The following is a 22,149-nucleotide window of genomic DNA, read 5'->3' on the forward strand; positions in this document are numbered from 1 at the left end:
CCTCCGATGGCCATCGTAGGCATCTTCGCCGGCCACCCATTCCTTTCCTCCCTCTTCCTCCCTGCCCCCCTTTCTCTTTTCCTCTCTGGTTCGTCCCCTATTTCCATGTCAGTTCGGATCCGGTACGGGGACATATCAACTCATACCACCAGCTGCCCAGCGCGAGGTCCAATTCTGAGTCAATGATCCTTGTCAGAAGGATTTTGTTCAATCAGCAATCGGTATCAATTTTATGTTTCAGCATGGTGTTGCAGTTTGTAGATACTCTTTTTCCTTTTTTTCACATATTTATGCCAATGTTCTCATCCCTGCTGTATCCATTTTATGCTTATGTACCACCATCATAATCTTCTGAAGAACCATTTATTTTTTTGCATATATCATTGTATTCTGCTGTGCTTGATAGCAACCTTTCTACATGGACCAGGAATTTTTCATTATATACTTTTTTGTTTTTCTTTTCTTCTTGTTGGTAAGAAATAAATGCTATTCTGTTCTGCCTTTAGCTTGAGGAAGTTCTGGATCTTGTCAGATGATAGTTTTAGATTTGCAAGAATCTCAAATGAGTATAGCCTAATTCTTTACTTGATGGGATAAATCTTCTTGGATATTGTTATGTGATGGGGAGAGCATTTAGTTAGTTGATTATTTTCATTGCCTTGTGCTACACCTACACTTTTATAATTTACAAAAGTGAAAATATAGTGATCAAAAAAGAATGTGGCTTTGGCTGAGTCATTGAATTCCAAATGAGGAAGTACATGGACACAATTTTGGTTCATTACTACAGATTTAATAAGCTCGCTTCTTTCTTGAAATTTTGTAATATCATTTGCCACATCTGATGCTTCTGCAACCCGGCTGACTATATTTGCAGACTAGTACTGGTTTAACATTAATGTCAAAAGGATCCACTGTATACAGAGCACATATATCCAACTTTTTCTTCCATGTTCTACAACATTCTTTTACAAAGATCTCCCTTGGTCTTTAGATGTTGAGAAAAAAATGCACAGTAACTATGTTCTAGATTTTCTATATTTTTTTCTCATTCCTACGGCTAATAGTGATGTGGTGGTATTTATGGACAGAAGCACTTTTAATGTTACCAGATGAAGCTGAATAGAACTATAGAAAAGTTACTCAAGTGAAAAAGCAATAGAAATAACCAAGAAAATGCATTAGTGATTTCGCAGGTGTGCTTATTCTGTGTGGACAATTTGTCAAATGTGGACCATAATCCCTCAACATATATATGATTGCCCCCAATTTGTTTTTCATTTCTGTGGGATGTATCTTGATTGATATATTGTGTTGCTGGTATTGGTGTTGACTTCCATATGACAAGTCTGTCATCTCCAATCCATTCTATAACATCTTTGCTTATTGATTGTTGGAGGTTGGTCCACTTTTGAACAAATGGGATATTATTTTAGCATTAGTGTGGGAACCAAGTCAGAACAAAGCCTATAATAGGTCTATTCTTGTCAAATATGTTTCTAAAATCAGGAATAATGGAGAAGTAACTATTCCATTTAAACCTGTTTATTTTTTTTTTCTTTGGTTGTAGTTTGAAGAGGTTAAAAGGAATAAAGGCATCTTTCTCTACTTATTCCACTTTAACTTGCCAAACACCTTTTCTCTACTTATTTTGGCACTATCAGGTTCTTATTTAGTTACCCCTTCAAGATAAGCTTAAATCATGAAAATGGTATTAGACACATAAGAATCAAGATAATAAATAAATAGGAGATAATTGAATAAATAACCAAACTGGAGAGATTCACAGTGATGACCTCCAACAAACATGAGCTCTGATATAGAACAAGTCAACAACATGTTAGGCTTCACATCCCCAAGCAATAAGAAATCACAGTTGTTAGGATCATCATAACATTCCAGCTCATCAATGGAAGCAGCACATGATAAAAACTATGAAAATGATACTAAACTGTATGAATGTATAAATCAATCGACAGAATCTGATGAAAATCCTGATAGTATCTTTTTTTTTTTTTAACTCTTCAAAACTAGCAGCAAGTAGGAACTTTCCCAGCATAAGCAACAACATAAGCTTCATAAAGGCCAGCAATATTCTTTTCATGCGGAAGAATAAACTTATTTGGGAACTTCTCCTCTGTTAATATAATGGCATCCCAAAGTCTCTTTCTCCCACAGACAAATCTTCTGACTTGAGAATCGTTGGAACATGGTACCACAGGATCAACCTCCTCTCCAAGCTGCACATGAGAACCATGCAGTGAGCAATGTATGAGAGCTCACACCCAACTTCTTTTATTAAAAATGAAAAACCATACTGTTGAGGAACTTCTTCTCAGAAACATGCAACAGGTCCTTGCTGACTGCATAGCCAACCTCAGACTCCAACAACCCAAGGATTTTTTTTGTTTTTCCCCATCGTGGGTTCATTGTGGTAGAACACAGCACCGAGCATACCTGAAGTATGGGGAACTTCAAATTCTTCAGCTCCCTGGATGGGCTCCAATGAACTGGGAGTTTTTATCATTTTCCCATCCAACAATCAGATATGCAGTATCATTTTCCAATATAACGATCAGATATGCCGCAATCCCAAAGTGAAAATTTTGGCATGGTTCTATCGTCCAGGCTGCGGCCGAGAAGGTACCAATTCAGATCTAAGGCTTTCAGTAGCTTCTCATTGGTCCCAAAGAAAGACCTCCAAAACTCAATCTGGCTGCAAGGTTTTCTCCACTCCAGACTTCAGGACAAGAGGCCACAGAGGTACCAACTTTTCTCTGTCAGCATCAGTGAAACCGACTCTCCTTCAGGAAACGAAGGATGGAATCAGGATTTGAAGGCGACTTGATGTGGGTGAGCGTTAGATGCCTTTAGTGCCTCATCTGGTAAAAACCCAGTTGAGTTGATGAGATACTTCATCAAGCATGGGGTTTTGGGCAATGAGTTGGAGGTAGAGAAGCTAAGCAGATTGATGAGTTGATAAGAGAGACGGAGAAAGGAAATTGCTGAGCATGGGAGAGGGAGAAAGCCCCTCTCTCTCTCTCGTTACACTTCCAGCCCTATAGGAAGTTCACCACTTTTGCTTAATTAGTAAGTTCAGAAAACTTCCCTTATTTGTCACTCGCCTTACTCCACTTGCCATCCACTCCCTTAGCAAAGGCAGCAGCAAGGTTAAATCCAAGTTACCTTCCTTAGCAAAGGCAGCAGAAAGGTAAAATCCAAGTCACCTGTTACTTCCCGTCTCCTGCTAGTTTCAGATACCAGCTCATTGAGTTCACAATCCATCAATGCCACTGTCGAAAAACCCAATTTTGACCTTCGACCATCCTTTCCTCCTTTGATTGAATTTAACCCCCAGCCCAACCATCATCGGTCTTACCGAACATCAGAGCAAATATGGTTTTCTTTTGAGTTGTCACCTGGTGGGGGGTGGCTACAGCTTTTAAAGAGGAATTCCCTTGCTGTTTTACAGCTGCTGATGCAGACTTTTTGTTAGAATGAAATCACTGTCATTCATAACCATACCATCTTATTCACTCGTCAGAATGCTAGTTTTGCTAATGGTAAGGTATGGCATGGTGGTTAACTAATGTGATTAGATAAGATTGGATCCATATTCATGGATACAATATCAAGCATTTCGTATGAACAAAATCTTTTTTCAGTATTTCTTGCAGTCACAGTAGAATGCAGCTTAGTCCAAAGGCCCTAAACCTGGGAAAAAAATCAGCTACTTAACAGAACTTCAGAATAGTAGTGCCAGTATTCAAAATTATAAAAAGGAGCTTGTGCTCTTCTACATCTCAAAGCAATCATTGAAAGGACCTCTGACACAGGATAGAATTAGAGAGGAGAAGAGGAAAGAGGAGAGAGGAAGGAGGAGAAGAAGGCAGAGGATGAGGGCAACTCAATATTTTGTATTCTTAAATCTCAAACATGTATGCTATATCCTCAATTAATATGGTGATGGATTTATATAGACAACCCAAAACCTTAATAAGAGTTTGCATAAAAATAAAATACTAGAGTCCTCATAAAATTCTAGTGCTAAAATCCACAAAAAAATAGAATTCCCTAACTCCTGAATAACATATATTTTTTTAAAATTTTTATATTTGCACTTAACAGAAATGTACCTAGATTTCTTATCAGATGGTCCTTCATTAATCTCTTATTTTCCTTGAAAGGTCTTTGATGTTGTATGGAAAACACCATTAAAAAAAACGGGAACAGGTTTTGAGGTTCCCAAAAAGTAGACAGTATGCCACTAACAGCAAATCACAAACATCAGATTACTTGTTCAATTAAATTATAGAACCATGACCTAAGGAAATAAGCAGTGGCTTTGTAAGCCTTGCTCCTGCTGGTTTAAGCTCTATTGCATCACATTACAATTGAGTAAGAAAAAGGTGCAAGAGTAAGAAAAAAACAAGGAATTATTTCTCAGCCCACTGTAAGTGTAACTACTTATCCTGCAAAGAGTCATGAAGTAAAGAAGATCATGTGACTGAAACAAAAAGCAATGGTTCTCCAAAGGATTCTTTGCCTCAAAATTCTAGCTCACAAAAACATTTTTCATCATGTCTAACCTAGATTTTTTCAGCTTCTCTCAAGTACCATTCTGGAATGCTGCCATTTTTAGTGCAGCTTAAAGAACCAACTTTGTCTTATGTTCCCTGAAAATTACAAACTGTTTATAGTAGTCAAGATCACATTGGCGATATAGGAGTCAATACTTGGTAGCTAACCAGAAAGTGAGACACTCAAACACATGGTTCACAAACAATTACTCAAAACATGAAATATGGATCCTTCCAGGACTTTCTTTCCAAGTTACAAAGATGATACATTTAGGATAGATTGTCACAATGACTTAACTTTTTTGAGCAACAAATGAGTATGTCATCCATTCCATTGCTGACACAAAACAAAACTATTGAAATGTGACCAAGAGTTCCCCAAGATGAACAGCAACTTAGGCTCTATGAAGTTGCAGGATCATCTCGTTCTATTGGAGAACATACTTCTTTGCAAAAATCTTCTCTGTTTTCATTTGATTTCTCCTTGAAACTGGAAGTGATTGAATTAAAATGGTGGCATTAATTAACTATGGACTGATCAGTTAAAAATCAAAATACTCTAGTCATGGTTGACAACCAGTCATAAATTTCTGTTCTTTTTTTTCCTCTTTTCATGTTTATGTGCAGTCTTTTTGAATCTCAATCTATAGTAGTGTTTCATAGCTGACCTCATCTTAATGAGAAAAGGCTTTACTGAGATCTTGCTCATGCACACCATGAAATAAAGCTTGTTATGTCCCTAGAAGATCACATGGCATTTGAGCTCGTTTCGTAAACAAAACTCGCTTCTTTCTGGCGACATTCTTCTGGCGACTAGCTTCTCCAATGGGTGGCTTGGTAAGCAAGCTACCTTCAGCATCGGTCAAATCCCTTAATAGGTTGGAATGGTGGGGAAGGTGCCCTCCCTACTTCAATGGAAAAGGGGGAATCGCCGTTTCACAGCCGCCTTTGCGTCTTTCCCTATTGTTGTTATCCCTGGACCATATACTTTTTTTTTTGGTAAGGACTTTTTCCACCAAGTCTCTTGCTCCTATTAAGCCCAGCCTTAGTGATCTTGCTCATGCACAGCATGAAATAAAGCTTGTTGTGTCCCTAGAAGATGACATGGTCTATTGTTGTTTACTCATGATATGAGGATTAAGTGAATAATTTCATAGCAAAACTTAGATGACAGAGAATATGCAGACACATGAGAATTGAAGAATTTAGCTTTAGTGTCAATTTCTTATTACAGGTCTGAACTTAAAAACAACTAGGGCTGCAGGCATCCTCAAATCAGTGGATTTCTTTGCTTTCAGGAACTACATAATTTTGAGTATCAAACTGCAGTTGTAGCGTTGACCACCAAAACACATCCCGATGAGCTAGATCGTGGACAAAATATTTTCAAAATCAAAAGTGATGAAGGTCCAAACTTTCTATAGAAAATCCCAAATCTTGAGAAGATGAACAAAGAAAATACAGATTATGCTCAGCACCAGCTCTAGATTTTCACTAACTTTGAAAGGATCACCATAAAAGCAACTTAAAAAATTTTCTAATCACATATCAAAAGATCATGAGAATGGGTGAATATGACCTCTTCTTTGAATAAGAAACATCTTGCCTGCAGTGCTGTAAACAATTTTAGTAGATTTAGGATACATATGATAAACACTACTTACTGGTGACTGGTGAAGTCAACTTTTATAATTGTGGAAAAAGAAACATAAAACCCATGATTGGCTGACAACTATTAAGTTAATAAAAATAAGAAGTGAATCATGAAAAGGTTTTGGAAGAGAAAAGAAAGTCTTCTTCTCTTTCCCTGTTCACATCGCCAACAATTCCCAATCTCCTTATGATATGTAATTCTCGTCCTCAAGCAACAAGAAATCAAAGATCTCAGGATCACCATAATATTTCAACTCATCAATAGAAGTATCAGACAGAAAAAAACTAGTGAAGCTTACAGAGGATAACAAGAAATAAGAAACCTGACAGTATCTTCTTCAAAAGGTGTAAGCAATAGGACCTTTCCCAGCACAAGCAGCCAAATAAGCTTCAGAAAGGCCTGGGATCTTCTTCTCATTCGGAAGAACAAACTTCTTCAGGAATTTCTCCTCTCTTAACACAATGGCAGCATAAAAGTGTCGTCCTCCCTCCAGCAATTCTTTCGACTTGAGAATCCTCAGCACATGATTCCTGGGAATCAATCTCCTCTCCAAGCTGCACATGAGGAGTACTGGGCAGGAGGCAACATATGAGGGCTCAAGCGCAGCTTCTTTGGTCAAAAAATCCATCTTGGCACGTATGCTTTTCTCAGAACAATTCAACAACTTCGGGGTCTTGCAGACTGCAGAGGCAATCTCGGATTCCGACCACCCCAGGCTCTTCAAGAGCCTGAACTTCGCATCCACCGCAGTTCTATTGCTGCAAAGAACAGCAGAGAGCGCCTGCCAGAACATACCAGAACTATGGGGGATCCCTAATTCTTCTGCACGTTTAGTAACAACCTTCAATGAATCGAGACTCATGGTGATGAATCTCGAAAAATTTAGCACCATCTTTCCAATCCGGCGGTCGGAAATGCCGCAATCCCGCAAAAAAGAAATATTGGGCATGATCCTGTTTTCGAGGCTGCAGCTGAGAAGTTTTGGGTTCCTCTTTAGGGCTTTGAGGAGGTTCTCTTGGGTACCAATCAGAGACGTCCAAAACTCGATCTTGGGCCGCGGATCGTGAATCTGGATGGTCTTTGGCACCGATGAGACCAGCTGAACCATTGCTGCTTCGGGCAAACCCATGTCCAGCAACGCCCTGAACTTGCGATCGAGGGTTTTCTCCACCTTGGAACAAAGGACTCTGGGATGCAAAGATACCAACTTTCGGATGTGGGCATCGGTGAAACCGCTCTGCTTTAGGAAACGAAGGACGGAATCGGGATTGGAAGGGGATTTGAGGTGCGCGATGTGTTTCGATGCTTCCGCCGCTTCGTCCGACGAAAGCCCACATGAATTGATGAGATATTGCACCAAGAATGGGGGTGCGGAGGATGGATTTTGGATTGTAGCAGTAGAGAAGGGAAAGAGATGGTGATGTCGGGAAGAGAAGAAGGCATTTTTGAGAGCAATAGAATAGGAGGGGAGAACGTAAAAGAGCCTCCTTTGAAGCGGCGCCATCCTTTTAGCGAGAAGGAAGAAGGGCTCTTCCGACCTCTGCGAGGGTTTTCGAAAGTTTTACCTCTGCTTGGAGGCTTACTTTTCGAGTCAGAGCACGGTTGCATATCACCTACTTTGTTCCGCCTTCTCCCAACCTCACAGGGATAGGGTGAACCCCACCGAAACCGTCACCAACCATTGTAATGGTTATAACGGCCGTTATTTAGCTCAAAAAAAAAAGGATTTTTAATTATAAAATAGTAATCATCATAATGTCTATAATAATGATGTTCTAACTAAAAATAATGAGCCATAAATGAAAAATAACGATGTTATATTTCCATTCAAATTTAGATAAAAATATTTCTAAACTATATAGTCTATTTTTTAAGGAAAACTTAATATTAAATATTAATTTTGAAAACTTATATTTTATTCAAAGAAAGGGAGAATAAAGGTCATTATTTATCCTAGAATGGATCCTTATGACATTAAATAATAGATTATAATATCCATTATTGTTTCACCTATCATTATACAAAATACATAATAGGTAGTATTGCGGTTAAGAGCTCATAGCTTGGATGGATCGATCTTTACTCTTGCTTATGTGGGATATTATCCACTTTGATCCTTGGCCGCTATGGTATGGGAGGCTTCACAATTTTAAAAACCCTTCAAATATCCGTTTTGGCCTCTGATCGCTATGGCATAGGGAGTCTTATGATTTTGCCTTTCAAAAGACACCTCACGGGAGAAAAAAAATTCCATCCTATAAAAATTAGAATCCTCTTGATTCACAATCAATATGAAATTAATGATATCTTCCCTCCTACATCTCAACATAGCCCTCTAGTCAAGGAGAACTCTAAGCAAGATTGCTGGAAGTGCATCATAGTCTATCGAGACACATCGATCCCTTCCTAGCATGCTAATGTTGCAGTTAAAGGCTTATAATTTGGATGGATCGATTTTCACTTTCGTGTACATAAGATATTGTCTACTTTGACCTCTGACTGCTATGGCACGAGATCTCATAGTTTTGTCCTTCAAAAAATATCTCACACAAAAGAGAAGGTTTTGTCCAATATGAACCAAAATTTCTTCTGACTCACAATCAATGTGAGACTAATAATTCTCTTTTTTCTATATCACAATAGATGGTGGTCAAAATAGTCATTACAGCCATTATAACAATTATAATATAATTATCTAAAATCATAGGTGGTATGAAAGTTGTTTAAATTTAAGCATTCCATTGGCTTCCTCTCCCTCACCATTTATTTTTCATAAATTATTTTTAAATCTCAAATAAATATCAAACCAAGCTACCAAATTAGGCTTTTCTTTCTTCTTTCTTTCTTTTTTTATTTCATGGCCACAAGAAGGATTAGGAAATTCTTATCATTTTTCATGTGTCTATTTTTTAGTTTTCTCTATATTTTAAGTTCTAAATTTTGCACTGCTTTCTATATTTCTCAAGAGTATTAATTAGTTGAAGAGAATGAAAGCTTAATAATTTCTAATGGAAAGAATGAGCCAAAAGGTTTTCAAATGACAATTTGTTTCAAATGATAATAAATGAAGGAATTCTATGATTGTAGCAATGTGCTAGTGCTGTACTATTTGATATGATTTCTTTATCTTGCTTTGGAAAAAGAAAATAATAGTATTGTTATAAGTTTGAAAGTTTTATTAAGTGTAAACCAAACCTTGTGTACTAATTATTAGCAATACATGCTAGGGTCATACATTTATAGATAGCCTGTTAAAACAATGCAAGTTTTGTTTAATAATTGAAATACATGGGCACAGATTATTTTTTGAATTTTACACATTACATATGCCCAAGATTGATGGTTTTAAGGGCAATAACTAAAACTTGCAAAAGATATATGAAAATTTAATTTTCTATCTTTTTTTTTCCTAAAAAAATATTATTTTTATTGAAATACTTTTGAATGACATCACCATATACATATTTTTTTAATGCTTCTAAGCGTTTTTTGAAAGAATATCAAACACAAGATACATATGAAAAAAGAGAGAAATTGGGGATTAATGCTGGTGGAAGCACTTGGATTGCACCTTCTAAGCAGAGATGAGCAAGTGGAAGAAGAGAATAAAAATCAATAATGCAATATGAGCACATATGGTTAGCTTCGTCTCCAAACCTATTTTTAATAAAGATTTGGATTTGATATTTTAGAAACCTACCTCATTAAAGAGGTTATCATAGTTATTTTCATTCTCAATGGATGATTTGGTTTGAATCCCAGATGCTTTAGTAGGCTATTATTCTTTAAAAAGGAAAAAAAAAAAAAAAGGTAGGCTGATACTTCCATTGTCACTAATGGATGGTACCATCCAAGTAGTCAACATTTTTAATTGACTACCATCTGCCTTAGCTATATCATTTATTTTTATTTCTTCTTTTCTATCTTATACCCAACTCAACTATTTCTTCTTTTCTATCTTATACCCAACTCAACTCGTGAAGGCTGGCTCCAGTTAGAATCGAACCTTTGACCCCTAATCCAAGGAGCAAGTGATGATATCATCCCATCAACCAGTCTGCGTATCAGGTAAGACAATTCCATTTCCTTCACCGTCCAATGATTTTTCCACGTGTCTCATCTTAAAGACCTTATATAATGATTTTCCACGTGTCTGCCTCACAGCAACTTAGAGGCCACCATCCATCCACTCTCGGATAAAATCCATTTCACTCACCGTCCATTGATCCTCACTAAATCCTAGCCGTCCAAACCCCCACCACAAACCCCGCCACCCCTCCCTCCACCCCCGAGAATCACTTGCGGCTTGCCGCGATGGCCGCCCTCCGCCACTCTCCGGCCGCCCTCCGCCTCGCCGCTCGGCCCTCAGCCGTCGCCTTCGCCGCTCCCATCTCCACCTCCCTCCGACGCTTCCCCTTCCAACCCCGGCCCCGCCCCCGCCCCCGCCCCCGCGCTTTCAAGCTCTCCTTCCCCCGCTTCTTCCCCTCCCCCTGCCGTCCCCGCCGCCGGCGCCACCATGGTCGACACCGCCGCCTCCAGCTACGCCTTCGCCCTCGCCGATGTCGCCAACTCCAACGGCACCCTCGAGGCCACCATTGCCGACGTCGAGAAGGTCGACTGCATCTTCTCCGACCCCACCGTCCAGTCCTTCTTCGCCAACCCCACGATCTCGCCTGAGAAGAAGCAGGAGGTGTTGAAAGAGATCGCCTCCTCCTCCGAGCTTCAGCCCCACACCACCAACTTCCTCAACATCCTCGTCGACATGGGGCGGATCGATATCATCGAAGACATCGTCAAGGAGTTCGAGGTGTGCTACAATCGGATTACCGGCACGGAGGTGGCCGTGGTGTCATCCGTGGTGCGGCTTGAGACTCAGGACCTCGCCCAGATCGCCCAGTCGGTTCAAAGGCTCTCAGGGGCCAAGAATGTGAGGATTAAGACTGTGATTGATTCCTCTCTCGTTGCTGGGTTCACCATCCGATATGGGCCCTCGGGGTCGAAGCTTATTGACATGAGCGTCAAGAAGCAGCTCGACGAGATTGCAGCGCAGCTTGATTTCTCCTCCATTGCGCTTGCCTGATTTCGAGGTCAATCCCCCCTCTTTTTCTTTCTGGAAATTTTCAGTCTTGGTGTGAATTGTCAGGCTTTAAGCTGGAATTCTGTAATGTGGTGGAGATTTTCTTTGAATTCTTCTGAAAGATTGCTTTTGCGCAATTGGCTAGTCTTAGATTCTTTGAATCCTTCATCAAGATTGTTCTTTTTGTTAGTCACCGATTGTGTGGTAGTATTATGAATATATGTAGCATGTAGAAGATGCAAAATGAGTTCTATATTATAGCATCGTTCGGTTTCTGCAAATATGATCTGAAATGTTGATTAAGAAATATGTTCTTCAAAGCTTTGTCTAATTCATAGAATTTGATTTGGAACATGCTAAGTTAGCTAATTTTATCATGAGTTGATAGCATAACATAGTGCAAAGGTGATGAAATGCGAATTTTACCATATTTTGACATGTTTTGTGGAGATGGTAGGGAGTATTAAGGTAATTGTTATGTGCCAAATGCTGGGTTTTCTGGGCTAGTTGTCTTTTTTTTTTTTGCCCAATAATTTGGTGAATGCAGTCTAAACTCAACCTTCAAATTATCTTCTCACAAATTGCAATCGTATCTCATTTTCTTAATTTCCCACTTCATTCATCAATTTGTGTACTCGTAAAATATGTTATCAAAAGGGGTTGTGTATCAAAGTTTAAATTCTTGTGTATTTTACAGAAGTCACTCTTCAAGAATGCAAGTTTGGAATGAGGTGGTGAAATGAGAGATGGACCTGATTCAAAACCAAAATGCAATTTTGGGCTTGTTTGATTCAGAGAAGAGGCTTCTTTTATGTCGCAATGCCATTTGCAAATTAATTGCATGTAAGAAAGAATGACAATGTTGATGTTGTAGCATATAATTGACGTAAAGTTCGAAATTTAAGGACCGGTGAAAGCTTGGATGAAGGTATATATGTATACTTCGCATATCTGAGGATTTCTCCCAAAGTCTCCAACTCAAACCCGGATGAATATAATATAACTCTTGGTATTTTTAACAATTTTTGACAAATGGTGAGAAATTCTTCAAAATCTCCTTTTTTTGGTCACCCACATAAAGTTTGCATCTATATGTAAATCTCTCTCTCTCTATCTATCTATCTATCTCTCTCTCACACACACACTGTGTATGGTTAGGTCACCTTTTCAGAACAATCATAATCTTCTCGATAGCCTTCTTGATTTATAAAGTTATTCTGGTCTCTGGCTTTACTGGGTTTCTCAAAGCTCTTAGCACACCCTTTTCTCCATAGAAAGAGCCCCACTCTTTCATCCATAAATTTTAAAAAGATCCTAGCTGGGCTTCCCTTAAAGAATTATTTCCATTTATCAGAGAAAAATGACTATTAAGAAGTAATATGTTTCTTACGTATTGCTTTTGTTGGAAATGCCAAAAAAGAGGGAAACAAACATTCATTTGTAATCATATTGCTTATTCATTTTGAGATGGTTAAATAGTTTATTATTGTGAATTTTCCTTCCCTCCCTCCTCTCTCTCTCTCCCTCCCTCCCTCCCTCTCTCTCTCTCTCTCTCTCTCTCTCTCTCTCTCTCTCTCTCTCTCTCATTGGAATAGAGATATACATTTTATCAGAGAGTATTCAGTATTGGCCTTTGCTAGGCAAGATCTTCTAAAGTATCCTTCAGATGTTAGTCTGGATGTTCTTTTGATTTATTTTTTTACCTTTAGATCACATTACTCCTGCTTTTATTTTTGTCATTATTATGAAAGAGGACCTCAAAAGAAAATCATTAGAAGACTGCAAACTTGCACTAATCCTATCAAACGACAGATTTCAGTTCAATTGGGCTACCATACTCTGCTCCTATTTCCATGTTGGTGACAAGGAATTCACAGTAACAATGATTTTGCCTGGTGATGAGTTTCCAGTAACAACTATTTTGCCTGTCATCTGCAATGAGAATTTGGTAAGCTTGGTTAAGGAAACCTGGGCTCCAAAGCTTAATTCTTTCCTGTCTTCTCTCTAAGTTTGAATGACTTGTTCTGAAGCCATGAACTCCTGCTTAGAAGATGTTTTATGTAAAAGAAAAGGTTTGTGGCAGCTGAGTTCCTAAGGGTAATAGGTGCTGCAAGTCTGAAATCCTAAAAATTAGAGATTGTTGATCAAACAGGTGTCAGTACCTTTTAAAACAGAATACTCAAAAAAGAGAGTGCTTGACTCAGAAAAAAGTTATCCCATTATAGGCTAGCCTAAGTTACCTAAACAGTGATTTAGTCTTGAAATTCCAGCTTAATGATCAAGGACTGTCGGGCTATTGAAGCAGCCCTGCAAGCATTTCTAAATCCTACCTGTAATTCATATTTTTGACAGGACTATGACTTTTGACCTCCACCTGATGAGTGGTTTACCATGGCCAACTAAGCTAGCAGGTTGAGAATGGATTATGAGTCTGATGAACAGGGTAGAGCAATTAAGCTCTGATTTTAAGATATCTGCTTGAAGGGCAGTCAGTAGGGAGCTGCTGTTAGAAATGGTTTTCTTTTCCTTCACTTCCCACGTGTTCAAGTTCCTCAAATCATCATCTTAATCCCGCTAACAGTTCGTCTAGGTTCTTATGTTGAGTCACCTTGTCTTGAAAATTTCTAAATACATTTGGTGTATCTGGTTGGTGTTGGATATTCCTGAGGTTTCAACACTATAAAATAAAAAACAGGCGACAAGTGTGGTTCATACTTGCTATAAATTGGGACCTATCTTGCATTTGATCCAAAATATAGGACTGTCATGTAAAAATCTTTCATGGAAATGCTCTGAGGCATCACTCAGACAAAATGTAAAGCGTACTGATATGGCACCAGTAACTTGCGTAACTATGTTAGTGAGTGCTTTATGAGAGGAAGAAAGAGGATGGACAAATAGGGCTCGTTGGGCTGGAAGAGAAGCCTGTCCACAAGCATTCCATGAAGGTCATCAAGGTAAGCTACATGCTCTTCACCACCATCTTGATGGAACCATGATCTGTTCATCCATGTATGTGTGTGAGAGAGACCTATATACTAGGGGTGGAAATGGACTTGCTAATGTCTGTTCATATCTATTTTTGTATCGAATCTATCTGAATGTGGATATAAATTTGAGTATTCGACTGATAGCCGTATCCATCTCTATATGCATCAAAGAAAATTGGATGCGGATATGCATACATAACTTCCTGTATCTGATATGATGTTATGTTTGCAATTTTATTTAGCCTTACAGAACTCTTATAAACTTTAAAAAAAAATAAATAATAATATTAATTAAACATGCTTTTAACTAATTCTTACCTTCAACACAGTGATATCTTTGATTTCATGGCTCATAAAGTTTAACTTTTTATTTATATCAACATTTGTATCTATACTGTCAATATCCGTTTTGTATCCATAAATTATAACATCCAATGATTCTCATTTTTGGAATTTGTATTCGCCAAAAAAAAAAAAGCAGAATATGCATGTAAATATACCGATACTGGATCCATGTTCCAACCATTTTATCTTCAAAACCTTATTCATGTAGCCGCCAGCCTTAATTGGTTAACAATGTGACAATGGTAACTCATAAGTTTATAACTAGTCAAGAAGGTGGATTACTGCAACATAGCACCGGCATTCACTCTGCCATTTCATGTATCTGGTGTTGCCTATAAGAAATCTTTGTGTCATCCTCCTAGTTATCATAAAACCAGGCCACACCATAGCTTCAGTTATTCATTTGGTTATAGGACCTCAGCTTCATTACAGCCTAGCTTCCTTTTATAAGTGTTAATATTGTTATAGTTGTCTCCTTTGCTTCTTTTTTTGCCCCCCGAACTTGGATTGGTTTACATGTTGAATTAGCAAAGTTATTAGAACTAGCAAAGTTATTAAAAAATCAATGAGATTCGTAAATGTGTTGCTTTATACAATGCTATTGGAGATGCCTTTCTTGATACAAACAAGCAACTTGCTTATGATTCTGTGTTTCTTGATGCAATGCTATTGGACAATTAGCAAAGTTATTATCTTTTCAGGCTTGTTATTCTCTCCAATTTAATACTGATATCTTTAAAGAAAATATAAGAAGTCCACACAATCAACTCTTCTAAGACCAAATTGTTTCACTTTACTACACCTCCATGCTCCACTACTACTTTACCACACTATCATCGATCTACAAAGGAGCCAAACTCCTAGCAACATGTCAGCCCTTCATCAATCTATGGAAGTGAACTAAAGCTTGTCCTACAGTCACACCTCTTCTCTTAGCAGCAAGAGGTTCTGAGTTCAAATTTTGGATGGTTCCTTTTCACATATTTGGGCCTGGGTAATCAAAAGCAACTGATAGTATACTGAACAGATTTCTAACTTGAAAGATAACACCTAGGTCCAAGAGATAATGGTAGCAAAGTCACCTTCAACCAAAGCAACTGCATGATGAAGTCCATCCGAGGCTGGTCAGAATTCTTTCAGATAGCCTTGTTGAAGTTTAGTTTGCCCAGGGCTAGGGAAGAGAAGGAGAACACCGGGAGGTAGAGGCTGGAATTGAGAAACCTGAACTGGTGTATTCAGTAGCAAAAAATTTGTAAAGGGACGTTCATAAGAAGAAAAATATGTGATTAGGAATTTGTCTCTCCTTGTCTGTATTTTTTTTGTAGGCCTGTTAGCAGTATTGCATCCTTTCTTTCCTTTTCTTTTACATCTTTTACTATCACAGCCATTGGATTGCACAGACTAGCATCCAATGGACAAACAATGTTGGACTTGCTAAGGGTCCCCAAGAGTTCCCATTGTATATCTAGTGATTATGATTTTTCTAGGGCTGCAAATTCTGCACAAACTGGAGTTATATTGAATATATTATATTGTAAATTGGAATTTGGTAGAGCTCATCAATGTGTATGTCTCGAAAGTGATCAGGAATCCATGATCTTGGACAAGAAATTGTCAAAACTGTTGGTTCAGTTCTTGGTTTCAGTGCTATGATTGAGACAGTGCCAGCAAATTTTTGGAAATGATTGGCGTCATTCTTTTCAGAATGCTATTGGAGGTCTTTGATTGTATTGAAATTAGCTAGCATTCTGCTTTTCTTAACCATCCATTTCTCAAGAATTATACTATTCAGGTACGTTAGACTCTTTATTATTATTTTAATATTTGACATCAATTTTGTGAATTGAAATATGAGAGATATTTCATATTGAAAAAAAAAAAAAAATCAAACTGCATCACTTCCTATTCGAGGGAACTTTTTCAGATCTCTTTTATGAAGTTCTATATATTTAATCTTTAAATTGATGATACAATCACAGATTCTTTAATATCTTATCATTTTTTACATATTTACTCTTTTAAAGAGTAGTCCAATATAAAATTATAATCTATACAATATAATAATGAAAACAATCAATGGAAATACTATTAAATTTACTTTTCTTGACTTGCAATTCTTGATGTTGTTTTTATATAAAGTTGTATCAGAAACTATTTTCTGATATATTGGGTTGAATGCAAACTGCCCAACTGGAGCAATTTAAATCATGGGAATGTGAAAACAGACGTTATGCCCAAAAACCCATGTCAAACTATCAAGTTAAAAATGATTGAATGGTTAATATACTTGATTCCACAATAGACGGTGTTCATCATGTGAGTTCTTTTAAATTGTTTGTTGATGACTAGCATTTTTATTATATTTTTGTTCATGGAGAACATACACTATGCTTTATTGTTAAAAAGTTTAAGCTTTTCTCTGATCTTACTTTTCTCATAGGTTGTTCATGCATAGCTACCAAACAAGTGATATTTCGCATCTGATTGCAACCGGTTGCACCTGAAGGTACCGGGAAAGATCTCTGTTTGATTAAAAATGATGCTAACATGATGGACAATATTGTAAAATTAGAACATTTTCAACTTTCAGTCCTGATGTCTCGTAAGTCCATTACATTCAACATCTCTCACCTAGTTACTAGATGCTGTCACATTTTCTCAGGCTAACCTATTAGTAATTCCAGCAACTTCCAGTCTAGCCATAGTCTCCATTTGGAATATAAAGTGGGGGACAAGCCTCCTTTTGCCTTACAAGTTATCTCATCGACAAGCCTTACAGCATCTCTCTCTCTCTCTGTGCCTGTCTCTCTGTGTGTGTTTGTTTCTTTGTATTTATTGCTGCTGCTGCTGCTGATGTTGCTAGTATTTGCATTTAAGTCTTCCTTGCTTCATGTCTCAATAAATTTTCAAAGTAGTTTGTATTACATATGCAGTCTAAACAAGCTACATAGTACAAAAACTGAATCATTATAAATTTGTATATTAAAAACATTAAAACAAAGTTTTAATAACTACCTCCGCTAGCTAGTTATTATTAACAAATAATTAACCCAACCTTCCCAAGCTTTAAATTCAGGATTCAAAGGTCCCTTGTTAGAGCCCCTGCAACCTCTGGAATCTGGATACTGGGATCAACCTATCAACCAAATTCTTTTCTGGAAAACAAATACATAAATCAAGCATTCAAAGGGGAGAGACCTTGCATTAGAACCAGACATTTGGATTGAAAACATGACCTGATTCTGGCAGCCTTTTTATCTGAGAGTCAGACATGCTACCATTGTGCCACGCTTTCAATTTAAATCAGAATTCCTAAAAAGACATTGATCATAATAAATCATAAATCTATTAGAACATTCCTAGCACAATCATTATGATCACCAAAGCAGAAAATTCTATCTTACTGGAAGTACAGCACACAAGCATGCAGAGTTTTCCATCTGTGACCATAGTTTAGCCTGTAATTGACCCAGTCTATATGTATCCAACATTAAGCATGCTTAAAACAGCCTACTTAGGTCCTTGTCATACCCAGCAACTTTGACTACACTTTGCTTACTCTGCTAACCCAAAAAGGAGATCTTGACAAACACTAAGAAGGAATTCTTCTCTTTAAGCTTCATCTTCGTTAAGCATAAACTGGCTTCAATATATATATATATATATATATATATATATATATATATATATATATATATTATATATATATATATTTGTTTCTTTTGGAGAAATGTGGTAGGAGAATGAGAGGGTGTCCAACTAGGGGACTCGAGTCATCTTGGCATTCACTTCAGTTTTCCTTTCTAGCTTGCTCGATGTCTTTCTCACAACATCTGAAGAGAAGCCTACGAACAAATCCCCCACAAATTATCTGACAACTTTGCAATTCCAACCTATAAAAGCCAAATCGCCTACTATTAAATCCAAGAATTGATGTTTTTATTAAGTATCTAGTGGTGCATGCGACAAGGAAAGACAATGGCAAGCATTGAAGCCACCATCAACTGAGCTTCATTTAAGCCAAGACCTGAACTCTCACCCTATCCCCACCTCATTTAACTCCCCCTATCTGAGCTCTCCTATGTGATTCAACCTAAAAGTTTCATACACGTGAACCTGCCTCTGCACACCCCCCTCCCCTCCCTCTCTCATGACTCCTATTCAAACTCCATTCAAATGATAGCAATAACTGCCCTCTCCCTCCTCATGACTCCAGTCATCAGAGACCAGCTCTTGAAGACAGTCCCTTTCAAATGACACCCATAAATGAAGGCCCTGCCATTTTATCAATATCAATGGCAACATCCATTTCTCTTCCTCCTCACCATCTCTATAACTTTTATTGGTTTAATTTCACAAGAATTCATGTGAATCTTCCGAGCAATGCTCGTGGATCATGTGAAGCACATAAAAGATCCTCCGCGCCGTTCATTTATGATGCACCTTGCTCCAACCTTAATATATATGATCAAACCCCACCGTCCCTCACTCCCATGTTCTTGCCCTTCTTTTTAAATGGTTTCGCTTTGCCACCTCCTCCCTCCCTTTATGAATGCTATTCCACTGGATAGGCCAACACTTTGGACTGTAGGACTTGGGTGGCCAGGACTAATGAGGAAGTGCACCCACACTAGAGTGTGGGCTACGTTCCTTCTAACCTTTCTTTTGTTGGTTTCTGCCATGGGTGAAAGTCTTGGATTGGCCCCAGGTAAATTAGTTTTCATTATTGCATCTCTCTTCTCATTGCCAATGTGATCTCTGTGCTCACTTTAGTAGCATTTTGTTTCGCAGATGCTGAAACAAGCTCAAATGGTCGAAGAATCTTGAGGGAACATAAGAATCAGATGATGCCCCAGGTAAAACTTCATTCTTTGGATAGTTTTCCCCAACTGTATCTAGTATTCGTCAGTATAAGAGATAAAGATTCAGAGTTAAAAAAAATGTGCTGACCCTCACCTGAGGTAATAAACAAATAGTTCGCTTGGGTTTCTCTATCTAGTAATCCTTTTTCCTAAGAATATAATTCCATACTTAACAGAGAGCCTTGGTCTTTATGTACTTACGTTTTTATAGCATCATTTGAAAGGAACTAAACTGAGAGAGATGTTCAAAATACATTCAACATAAGCCAGACCAAGCACTTAGGTTGATGATAGATAACATTGCCCTTAATCCATTACCCTTATTTTATAGACCATATTCTTATTAGCTAACGTGGTGAGGTTCCATGATGAAATAGTATAATGTACTGGTACGAGTGCATGTAAAACATCTCTACAAATTCATTAAAACTATTATGACAGTCAGAACCAGTATCAATATTTGTCTAAGTGAACTATCTTTATAAATGAATGCAAGCTCTTACTCAGATTATTAAAAAAAAAAAAAACAAATGCGAGCTTCTCTTTTATCACTGTGATATGGTATTTTTGAGCTGAAAAACTGATAGCTTGTCTTATTTTGGAGCAGAAGCAGGTCGACAACAATCACCTGAAGGGACTCTTTGCAACTGGTTCGAGCTTGCCTGATTGTTCGCATGCATGTGGGCCATGCTTTCCATGCAAAAGGGTTATGGTGAGCTTCAAATGCTCAATCGCTGAGTCATGCCCGATTGTCTACCGATGCATGTGCAATGGAAAATACTATCATGTGCCTTCCAATTGATATGCATGTTATATTACATGCATTAGGACTGCAATTCAGAAGGAATCCATGAGTTATCTTTTCTTTTTTTTTTTTTTTTCCTAAAAAAAAGAATCTCTTCTCTACTACTATGTTGGAGGATTAGGATAGAACTGATGAAGGTAGAGAAGTGTAATAGGGGGATCTTGTAAATGATGAGCTTGTGAAATTGGTAATGGTGTAGTTGGTGCTTTGATTTTTGAGATATTGAAGTTTTTCCCCTTTAATATAATGCTTGTTTTAGAACATTAAAAAATGCACCGTCTAATAATCTACTCTTGAGGAGACGAGCTAAGTTCATTTATTTATTTATTTTTTTTAAAAACAATGGTGGATGATGTTTCTAACATCAAAACTTGGAGTAGAGCTAATCCTTTGAGGACCATCTTATGTATGCGGATAAAGCAAACTTCCCCTCACAACAAGGGTTTGGAGAGGGCGTACCATCTTTTATATAGTGCTTTTATGGTTCTCCTATCCAGACTAGCACATTCACATGTACTACTTATAAAAGATTGTCCACCAAAATTACATCTATTGAGTAAATTTGAAGCACACATTGATTTTTCTCTTTATTCTCGTAAAGCTTCACCAATGTTACTAATATGCTGAAAATATTTGCCGAGATGAGAGGTATTCCGATTAAAAAAGCCACCAATCGCCACTTTGAACACCATACTTAGTCTTAGAGCATGGTTCATCTTAATGGAGACCATCTTATGGAAATAAATAATTAAAAAAAAAAATGCTGCCAAATGCTTCAACTTATAAACTGCTGTAGAAGGCCGCCTTAATAAATCAGTGAAAGGCTTAAAGAATGAAACCTTTCCAAATACAACTTTTTAAACATTTGATTCTTCCCATACAAATACCTGAACTTGGCACAAGCCTCAAGCACTTAAGCATAACTGCATTAATCAATTGCTTGCCATGCCCTTTTGCATCCCGCGAAATTCTCTGTGCCATAGGCGGTGTAGAAAATCCAATGTGAAGTATACTATCTCGTCCGATTGATCTACGTAGTCATCATTTTTTAACATGCATTAACACCTGCAGATTAATTTTTTCGTTTAAAAATTTTATATGACGAAAATATCTATCTTTTGAAAAAATTATGACATTCTATATTCATATTAGGATATCCTGTGTCTATAATATCCACAGGATGTCATAAATTTTTTTTAAAGAATAGAGGTATTTTCGTCATTCAAAATTTTCAAAAGAAAAAACCGATTTGCAGGTATTAAATATGCATTGGAAAGTGATTGGACAAAAATATCCCTCTCATATTATGATATCCGAAGCCATATTATGACATCTTGGACTATATTATGTCGTAGAATATTATAATTTTTTTTCAAAAAATAAAAATATTTTCATCATATAAAATTTTTAAATAAAAAAATCTATCTATAGGCATTAAATGCGCGTTAGAAAATGATGATTACGTGGACCAATCAGATGAGATGGTGCACTCCATGATGAATTTTCTACACCACCCGCGGTGCACAAAGAATTTCTCTTTGCATCCCTTCATAGTGCTCCATGCAACAACATCATCAAGAAAAATAACACCGATATTAATATTGTTATAGCTCAAGGCTTGCAATTAAGGATTTGTGTATCCGTTTATTCTGGTTTCAAATTCAGCATCTCTAATTTAAGTGGTGGAGTGACAATGCGATGATTAGTAAACGAAAGAAAAAAATACCGTCTAGCAAGCAAAAGAACCGGATCCGTGGCGCAATGGTAGCGCGTCTGACTCCAGATCAGAAGGTTGCGTGTTCGATTCACGTCGGGTTCAATTCCCCAAAATCTTTT

The 22,149-nt window shown here is 37.6% G+C and overlaps 3 protein-coding genes and 1 non-coding gene across 5 annotated transcripts; 3 read left to right on the forward strand and 1 right to left on the reverse strand.

Moving 5' to 3' along the window:
* Positions 1 to 6,406: 6,406 nt before the first annotated feature.
* Positions 6,407 to 7,853, reverse strand: LOC105058370 (transcription termination factor MTERF8, chloroplastic). The gene has a single exon (XM_010941274.4). The coding sequence runs from the start codon at positions 7,736 to 7,738 to the stop codon at positions 6,572 to 6,574; it is 1,167 nt and encodes a 388-aa protein (XP_010939576.1). The 5' UTR covers positions 7,739 to 7,853; the 3' UTR covers positions 6,407 to 6,571.
* A 2,646-nt stretch (positions 7,854 to 10,499) lies between these two features.
* LOC105058372 (ATP synthase subunit delta, chloroplastic) lies at positions 10,500 to 18,285 on the forward strand. 2 transcript variants are annotated; one of them, XM_019855119.3, is made up of 2 exons: positions 10,500 to 11,321; positions 12,009 to 12,333. In XM_019855119.3, exon 1 carries the CDS (start codon positions 10,751 to 10,753, stop codon positions 11,312 to 11,314), a length of 564 nt encoding a protein of 187 aa, XP_019710678.3. In that variant the 5' UTR covers positions 10,500 to 10,750; the 3' UTR covers positions 11,315 to 11,321; positions 12,009 to 12,333. The 2 variants fall into 2 exon arrangements, with proteins under 2 accessions (XP_019710678.3, XP_073105640.1); XM_073249539.1 differs by lacking the exon at positions 12,009 to 12,333 and adding an exon at positions 17,087 to 18,285 and having other exon boundaries at positions 10,598 to 11,321.
* A 91-nt stretch (positions 18,286 to 18,376) lies between these two features.
* On the forward strand, positions 18,377 to 20,533 carry LOC105058373 (uncharacterized). Its single transcript, XM_010941275.4, has 3 exons — positions 18,377 to 19,354; positions 19,438 to 19,502; positions 20,116 to 20,533. The coding sequence occupies exons 1-3, from the start codon at positions 19,162 to 19,164 to the stop codon at positions 20,308 to 20,310; spliced, it is 453 nt and encodes a 150-aa protein (XP_010939577.2). The 5' UTR covers positions 18,377 to 19,161; the 3' UTR covers positions 20,311 to 20,533.
* A 1,527-nt stretch (positions 20,534 to 22,060) lies between these two features.
* Positions 22,061 to 22,132, forward strand: TRNAW-CCA (transfer RNA tryptophan (anticodon CCA)). Its single transcript has one exon. It is a non-coding gene; the product is annotated as a tRNA-Trp (tRNA).
* The last annotated feature ends 17 nt before the right edge of the window (positions 22,133 to 22,149 follow it).

The sequence above is a fragment of the Elaeis guineensis genome, chromosome 15, assembly GCF_000442705.2.
Source record: "Elaeis guineensis isolate ETL-2024a chromosome 15, EG11, whole genome shotgun sequence".
Classification (NCBI taxonomy): domain Eukaryota; kingdom Viridiplantae; phylum Streptophyta; class Magnoliopsida; order Arecales; family Arecaceae; genus Elaeis; species Elaeis guineensis.

Bases quoted from the DNA above. Each gene is read 5' to 3' on its own strand.
- LOC105058370 (XM_010941274.4), bottom strand. From the start codon at position 7,738: ATGGCGCCGCTTCAAAGGAGGCTCTTTTACGTTCTCCCCTCCTATTCT.
- LOC105058372 (XM_019855119.3), top strand. From the start codon at position 10,751: ATGGTCGACACCGCCGCCTCCAGCTACGCCTTCGCCCTCGCCGATGTC.
- LOC105058373 (XM_010941275.4), top strand. From the start codon at position 19,162: ATGGTTTCGCTTTGCCACCTCCTCCCTCCCTTTATGAATGCTATTCCA. The intron at 19,355-19,437 runs GTAAATTAGTTT...TTTGTTTCGCAG, and splicing joins AAGTCTTGGATTGGCCCCAG to ATGCTGAAACAAGCTCAAAT. The intron at 19,503-20,115 runs GTAAAACTTCAT...ATTTTGGAGCAG, and splicing joins AGAATCAGATGATGCCCCAG to AAGCAGGTCGACAACAATCA.